Below are 8,466 nucleotides of genomic sequence, written 5' to 3' on the forward strand. Positions count from 1 at the left end.
CCGCGGATCAAAATTATGGTTGATAAACATTAGGCGAACCACGGATGTGGTCTTTTCGGGGGACTATGGACCTTGGTTTCTTGAATTCTTAAATCTTGAATCACTTTCTGGTCAATTTACAAGCTTTTGTGAGTTCCATTCTTCTGTTGATACGCAGCTTCCGGTGACAGAATCGAGAAAGATTCACAAGCCCACAGTCGGTCCAGATAGTTGGACAGGGTTAGAAAATCCCGCATGTGTTCAGTGAACCTTTGGTAATTCGACAGTTATAGCGACGCTTTCCAGAATTATCAAAGCTATAAAGAAGTCAGACGAGTGGACGTGCTTTGTTGGAACGGCAAATCTCCTCACGAGGCTGAGGAGCTGACAACACCCTATATGAAGTAGAAGGCATCATTCAAGGGCTGGTCAGCAAGGGGATCTAGTCCCTTCAATATATCAAAACACATTTAGAAGCGTAGGATCGAGCGCTGTGAATACTATGGGCGGGCCTACATGAAAGCCCCTCTATAAACGCCAGCACGTTTTCGATTTAGCTAATAGGATTCTCCGTGGAACCAGAGCCCCCACGTTTCATGTCTGCCAAGATTCAAGATCCGTGGAGCGGATCGGTCGATCAGTGGCTCCACATGAAGAGGGTTACCCCTAGCGTGAGCCAAGTCGGGAAATTCATCAATACAGATTTACGCTATAGTGTCGTGACAGCGAGCTCGGTGAGCGTGTTTGGCGGTATTGGAGAAGTACATGAAGCCTGTGGCTTCCCGTGTCGGCTCCTGAGGGTCTTTCCTACCACAGACCTGTCTTTCATCCAGGACGTCTCCTCACTGTGACGATCAATTTCTCGACGCGCCAAGCCCAGTTAACAAGACCCTGATCATTCTCTAGCCCACATCAATCTGTAAGGCTAGCGTGGATCATGGCCGCGGGCGTACGGAGTAACAAGTTGGTCAGTCGCCATCCTCCATATTTTTAAGATCACGCTCGTTCGCAGGACTCATGGACAATTGATCTTCATTCTTGCTCTCTGTGCACATTCGCTGACCGCACCGAATTCTACGATCGTGTAAAATCACGGGACAGCAGGAAATATCGGAAGGCAATACACCAGAAGCACTTTGCTGTCACAAATGCATGCGAGGAAGAGTTCTATCAGGCACTTAGCAAAAAGGATGCACAGATCGCCGGCATGCAAATGGAAATACAACGTCTCCATGCCGATAGGGCCGAGGATGCCGCCAAAATACAGCAGCAAGTGATGGAGAATGAGAGACTCTCTTCTGAAGCACGACACCTGGAAAACGAACTGCATGAGTTGCATCAGCAGATGAATTTCATGGCTGCCAACATGCAAGCACAAATCCAGCAGCAGGAGAATCAGCTGGCCTCACAGCATGCGATCGGCGAGATCGCTGCGGCGAATGCTCTACTCTGGAGCATGGTCAACAATCCAGCGAGTGGACCGCAGCTTCCTTATGTGCCAGACTCAGGATTGGCTGGAGGAGGCTGGCCTGACCAAAGCGCCCTCGACTTTCCCGTCCACGAATCCTTTCTTCAACCACAGCACTCGATTGATCCTAATTTGTCATGAGATTTTGGTCCGGCGAATCACGGTGGGGGTCAGGATCACTAACAGTCTGGGGCTTGGTAGAACGAGGAGTGGTCACCCTTAGCACACATTGCACAATTAAGAGTAATTGTACTGGAATCCATCACGACTGTTCCTGTCATTTAGGCCATTAGCAGCAATATTTGCCATAGTAATAGATGATATCGTCATTCCAAACTCTCCTACCCTCTACAGCTAAGCTGCAACAAACGTTTTGTGCTGAGCGGAGTGGCGTAGTGGATACTCGATGTGAACGCGGTCCAGATCCATAACTCAATCTTCGGTTAGTTTCTCCCCGAGCCTGGCAGTGACCTGAGTACCCACTTCCCGCGATAAGCACCGGAAAATAAATTCTGCGACAAGATGCCCGTGCATACTCCCTGTGAGCGATTTAGCTGGTCCTTCGTGATGATGCACTTGCGTGGAGGTAATGAGGGCGAAAGAACGTGGGGGACTGTCACTAGCATATCCTGCCTTCAGTCAATATTTTAAGTCCTTCATCTTCAGAGTTCTTCAGGCTGGAATATTGACTTCAATTACATAACAGTAGACCAATAATTTTCCCGAGTCATTGGGGCCACCCTGGAAGAATCCCGGGCGTCAAAATTTGATTGACGCTGGGTGTGGACGGATTCAGGGTAGACGCGAACCAATACTCATATTTAGCCCCACTCAGGTCCGGACAAAGTCAATTCACAGCTCGTCCATGGTTGTGACATTTGGAATAGTCTCCCTCATAGTCAAAAGACAAATGCTTAGTACCTGCCTTTCTCTCTACTAGCCTTGCAGCCAGTGAACCTGTTTTGAGATCGGGAAGCGTTGCTTATTCTCGAGAAACTTGTGATTTCTCTTCATGCCAGGGTTGACACTGCATACGGCAGATCTACAGGTGTGACGTAACTGGAATTATATCATATTGATTACGGTCGCGATAAGTGTACGGCCCATGGTTCCGACAACCCACTGCCAAGTCAACGGATCGCCGTCCACAGTCCAGAGTGACCCGCTTTGTATCCTAATTTTACCACATAGCTTTCCACGAACTGTCTTCAAAATTCCTGCCTCCCAGGTGTCTACTGCGGGGGGTATTTCCGATCAAAGAATCCTCCCATTCAATGAGTTAATTTTCTTCACACAATGTACCGGTCAAGGCTTCTAGACTGGAAGTTGGAGAATGTGTCGGAGAGGGGCGAACGCGTATGAACTAGTACAGCTGGATAGCATTTTTGAGAGGGTTATTCTATCTAGGTGCTCGATCGAGTTGAGCGATCTTGCCTGATTCGTATAGGCTAGTTGTATAGCCCATACGTACGCTTACGTGCGCTTTACATACAAAAACAGTAATATAGGATCTAAGCCCGCGCTGAATCATCAATCTGTAATAGGAAAGGTGGTAATTTTCTCCTGCGGAGTTCGACAGAATGGTTAAGTGTCGGATAGGGGCGAACGCGTATGAACTAGTACAACTGGATACCATTCAGAGAGGGTTATTCTATCTAGGTGCTCGATCGAGTTGAGCGATCTTGCCTGATTCGTATAGGCTAGTTGTATAGCCCATACGTACGCTTACGTGCGCTTTACATACAAAAACAGTAATAACGTAATTCCCGGTCGGGCTGTACACCCGGCCGAGCTGTACACCCCAACCCATTAGAAAAATTTAAATCGATATATATTGGCCAACATATATTAATTTAGCTAAATAACGCGATTTATACATCGATTGATCTTATGGCCAATATTCCCACATCCACTACACCGAGGCGGAGCCCTTTTGGCTGGCTGACCTGGCTGAATAGGCGTTTTGCCCTGTGTATTCGAATCCACCGGAGTAGCTTCATCTAGTAAATTTAGCTGCGTAGCTAGTTGTAGGCCCTCTTCGACCGTTAGGCCAGTATCACAGGGTATCTGCCTATTTGATCGATTGCGTTTTTGGCGTTTTTTCTCATTGGCTGTACGTAAATTTGCGTTTTCCTGTGCTAGTAACGCTGTGTTGTGTAGCGATATATAGTGACCTTTGATAATTTGATCTAACATAGTCTTCGATGGGCTTGGTGGGCTATTTGACCGTTGTTTTAATAGATCTTTCATCATAGAAGCTTGTTTTTGTAGTTGAATGACAGTTCTCGGCGTTTTTGGTGTAAATTGGCTAGATCTGCTGCTTGGTCGGCTTCCTGGGGGTGTTGGTGTTCGTAGAGAGATATTAAGCTTCGAAAGTACTCTTTCTGGATCAATAGGCACTAGGCCAGCAGCTATAAAGCTATTTTGAATAATAATTGGCTTTTTGAACACTTCCAGTCTTGCGCGTTGGTAGTCATCCAGAAAATCAAACTTATCAATGTGGTTATAGCCTACACGCGCAAGATCACTTATAAAGCGACCGTATGCGCGTTTAAGCACTGCGAAACATCCAACATCAAGCGGTTGTAATAAATGCGAAGAATGCGCAGGCATACAAAGTGGTATAATATTGTTTTCTGCGCAGATCTGGTCAAATTTAGCCGTAAGATGGCTACCATAGCCATCAAGAATCAATAGCCGAAACCGGCCATATACACGCGAATTTATACATGGGATGAATAGTTTCTGTAGCCAACGTAGGCCAATTTCATCGGTAGTCCAGCCATTATTTGAGACCTCAAATCGCCAGTCTTTTGGTAGATTATCAAACCAACCAGCCATAGCAACTTAGCCTTTAAAAACTATACATAGCGGTAGTGAATAGCCATCTGCACAAATAGTTTCAATAGCAGTAACCCATTCGCGGTTTCCTAGTTGTAATATAGCTCTCCGACCGTAGTATCCAGCCCGCGTAACCACTTTCTGTATTGAAATAAGACCCATTGCAAATCCTATCTCATCGAAGTTGTAGATATCCTCCATTTAGATACCGTTATCGTCAATAGCACGTTGTACGGTCGCAAACCACTCTCGTAGCGATTTAGGATCTTCGTTTAATGCGCGTTAATAGTCGTAACGCCTAGAGAAGCGTGATCGAATCTCTTCGCGTCGATTTATGAAGCTTGATGGCCAATTTTTACCAACTGTTAGTGGAGGGTAGCTACCACGCGCAGCTAGTAGTATATTAGCCATCTCTCGTACAGTAGCTGGCCTAGGCGCTGCTCCACGCGTATCCATAGAGATTATCCATTCAACAAGTGAATCCTCTTCTAATTGTGTCAGTTTATGGCCATTTGGACGTATATCGACGCGTGATTGTACACCATTGACGCGCGTAGCCAGCGTTGTATGGGGGATATCGTATAGCTTTGCTGCTGCGCGGAGAGAGTTGATACGGCCATCTTTGATATCTTTAACGGCTAATAAGATCCTACCCTCTTTTCCGGCAGAATTTCGAGACGATTGGGCGCGAATTGGTGGCATAGTGGCTGGTTAAAGTTGGTATATTGGTAGGAAGATGTGATTTTTGATGGGGTGTACAGCTCGGCCGGGTGTACAGCCCGACCGGGAATTACGTTATAGGATCTAAGCCCGCGCTGAATCATCAATCTGTAATAGGAAAGGTGGTAATCTTCTCCTGCGGAGTTCGACATTAAGCTATCCAGATCTCTGATCCTGTACTAGTGAAAGCCACTTAGGCGAGGTCCCCGTCTAATTCGCGGGATATTTTGATGCTTGTTGTTTCAAATTCAACCCAGCCTCGATAGACAATAGTTTTTTTTAACAACAGAGTCGACAACCCTTTCTTTCCGTAGAATTCAGTGTAACAACTCTAATGCGTAGATCGAATGTTGATCCCGCTTTAGGGCGCTATTGAGTGATTGCCACTCCGTTTGTTCAACAAGTCGCGTCCGATTCTGTTCAGCTCTGCCAAGAGGCTGCAAGAGGTCAACCATGGACCTTGATGCAACATCGCGCCCACCAGGAGTACTTTTTGAGCGACCGACCAAAGAATGAATTGCTTGTCAATTGCGATTCTCCATAAAGCCGCAACTGCTCACCCATGAGAACACCCCTGGGTAAGAACATCTTCATCCCCATTTCAATCACTTGCTTACCGCCAAACGGTCATAAACGCTACTCCTCAGTTGCATGATGACGCCCCATAATGCAGTCGGCTGGTCAGCCTGGGAGGAGGAGAACCTCCTTCCCTGGCTCGAATCTAATCGAGACTTGACCTGGAAAGCTTTGTCGATTGCCTATTGGCAGCAGTATCATGTAAGACGAAGCGTCGAGTCTCTACGAGGAAAAAAGCACCACATCCTTCGAAAACGCCGCGACGCTGGCAAAACGCTAATTGTCAATGAATCCGAGGCGCCAAAGTGTGCAAACTGCAAAATTTCGAAGAAGAGAAAGCGACTGAGGCGTTCAACCAACCAATGGCTCAGGAATCCGCCACACATAAATCAGACCGCAGTGACTACAAAGTCGAAAAGATCATTCACTAGTAAGATGCCTGTTGAGATTGCTTTGAATTTTTACCATGCTGATCCATATCACAGATCCGACACTGATGCCAGCAGACTACACACGACTTGATCATAGGAGGAAATGACCGGACCTGGGAGTGTGTTTACCGCTTTGGCGGAGCCCAGCGATTGGGGGTTTTGATTTTGTGACTGTACTACATGCAAGATGAATGGCACATGCGGACAGAACAAGTCATTTGTAACAACATTCAAATAGGCAGGAATGACATTCTCTTTTCATGATATGTACTCCATAAAATCTTCCGTGTCAGGAATTGGATCATTCTGTATTTTGTCATTCCAGCCATTTTACTCCCATTTAAAAAAAGCTACTGTCTGGTGTCCCACTCATTTAGGTCAAATGCGGGCTTTTAGACGTTCAATAGAAAGATATTTTGACCACATTCTTCAAGCAGTATTGGATGAATCCATGGTGGTAATGTGTTCGGCGAGGCTCAAAATACCTGTTCCATCATTATTATCTCAATTCAATCCGGTGTAGACCGCATCAGAAGCATACCCGCCTGCAAAGGAATCACCATCAATGAGTGTGGCTGTCTCAGTTGATTGCCTGCTCGTCTTGTTGAGCAGCCTGTGAGTTGTAGAGTGACGCGAAAGTATCGGACCCAGTAAGGTTGGATGTTCCACCCAGATCGAGCCAATTGCAATCCATGGCACTTGACCCAGGGAGGAATGTTGCTAGCTGGCGATTCTGGATGGCTTCAATCGAGTTCCAAAACCCAGTAGCGGCGGCTGTCAACTGACTATGAGCTTGGTACAAGGCTGACTGTATCTCGCTCCAGCTCAATTGACCTTGCGTGGCCAGGGCCTGTGCCTCCAGCTCTTGCTTCAGGCGAGAAACCTCACCCTCGGCCTGGATATTCTTAGCTGAGAGACTGTCCTTTTCGGCGATAATCTGTTCCATTGTTTTCACATCCTGTGCCTTTTCTGCCTGAAAACGTGACGTGGCCCTAGCTAGCTGCTCATCCGCTTCTCTCTCCATCTCAGTCTGGACCTCAGAAAGGAGATCAGAGCATTTCTGACGGTCGATTTTGCCATGTTTGCGGGAGTCTTTCGCGGAAGAACCCTATGTGCTGTCAATAAAAGGCTAGAGTGTAATAGAGCGCCACAAGATTGAATGAATCAGGTCTTGCAGGTCCGAAAAACGACTCACACTGTGATGGCGTTTCAAAATGCGAGACTTCGCGCCCCGGACGGTCGAAACTGGAGACGCCGACCGGATTGAGACATTTGAAACTGATCGAGCTTTAGTAATCGCCGGCCTTACTCGCTGCGAGTGATGGCCATTTCGATCCTGCTTGCAGCTGTTTCCTCGCGTCATGGTGAAAGAAAGAAACTTGGGGTAGGAAGATGGGTCGTCAAACACCAGAGCAGTAAAGAGAGATTGATATTTAACACACGCCCTGGAGCCTGGCAAGCCAAGATATCCATGATTTAAATACTGGAAATAAGTTTTGAAACTCACCGGACACTAGACTGCTGCCAAAGGGGGGATATGGGTAGACTTCGATTGGTCTGCACTTTGGCTCAGAAATCAGAGTTGACGTTAAGTTGACGACTATTTTATCCCACGCTATCTAAAAAAGGGCATCACCTTTCTTGCTGAGACTTTGGTACTTGCAATATGTGCGGTTGTTCTCGCTGGCCTTCACCACCCAGCTCAAATCAATGATAATATTTTTGCGGCTTATTTTCTATTTTCCTGTAGGCTTATAATAAACATTGTGGATTCACTGCAGACCAATACATAGACAGCCTGTTGGTTACTCGAGATGGCGCAACATTGGTAGCTTTGTCGAACCATGCCTCAAGCGGGTCACTCATTTACCCCCCAAAAACAAATTAGACGATGAGTCGGGTTAAAAGTGATGTTGACTGAATTAGGGCGTGTCTATCATCCATGTCGGTTCCCAATGTGATTTGCAATGGCTCCACAGTTGGCCGCTGTTGAGTCCACACATGGGCACTCAGCAATCTCGTTGACTCACCAGCATCAAATCAAAAGAAATTATCCAGGGACCACACTTTCTGGATGTTTGTGTTTAGTTCATCTCCTGACGGCCCATTGCAGGAGCGAACACGGTCCCATAGAATCCCTCAAAGGCATTATGTGCATGCGTGACTCACTTAACAAAATGCGGTTGCCACTTCTTTGGTATAAAGAGCAATCATTTACCGGCTGCATTTTCTAACTAGTAAGGAGGGTTCGTTTCTTGACTGCCTACAAAAATGAATGCGTATTCTAACGACTCGACTGCCGACCGGCGACAGCGTCTCCGCCAGAGATTGCAGCGTGCTCTCTCGCTCTCATCTTGTGATTCCGATGGCTCTGGAAGTGCCTTGAGTGATGACACCACAGTAGATGATCCTTCCTTCCAAGGTGAGGAAGACGAGCGCGAGTCCCACCTC

At 46.8% G+C, this 8,466-nt stretch overlaps 1 protein-coding gene across 1 annotated transcript; it reads right to left on the bottom strand.

The window, feature by feature from the left end:
• Positions 1–6,595: 6,595 nt before the first annotated feature.
• Positions 6,596–7,378, bottom strand: N7478_001320 (uncharacterized protein; the record flags this gene model as incomplete). The annotated part of the gene is made up of 2 exons (XM_056917535.1): positions 6,596–7,123; positions 7,211–7,378. 2 exons carry the CDS (start codon positions 7,376–7,378, stop codon positions 6,596–6,598), a joined length of 696 nt encoding a protein of 231 aa, XP_056785415.1.
• Between the last annotated feature and the right edge of the window lie 1,088 nt (positions 7,379–8,466).

This window comes from Penicillium angulare (assembly GCF_028827245.1).
Source record: "Penicillium angulare strain IBT 27051 chromosome Unknown utg000001l_segment0_segment0, whole genome shotgun sequence".
In the NCBI taxonomy this organism is placed as follows: domain Eukaryota; kingdom Fungi; phylum Ascomycota; class Eurotiomycetes; order Eurotiales; family Aspergillaceae; genus Penicillium; species Penicillium angulare.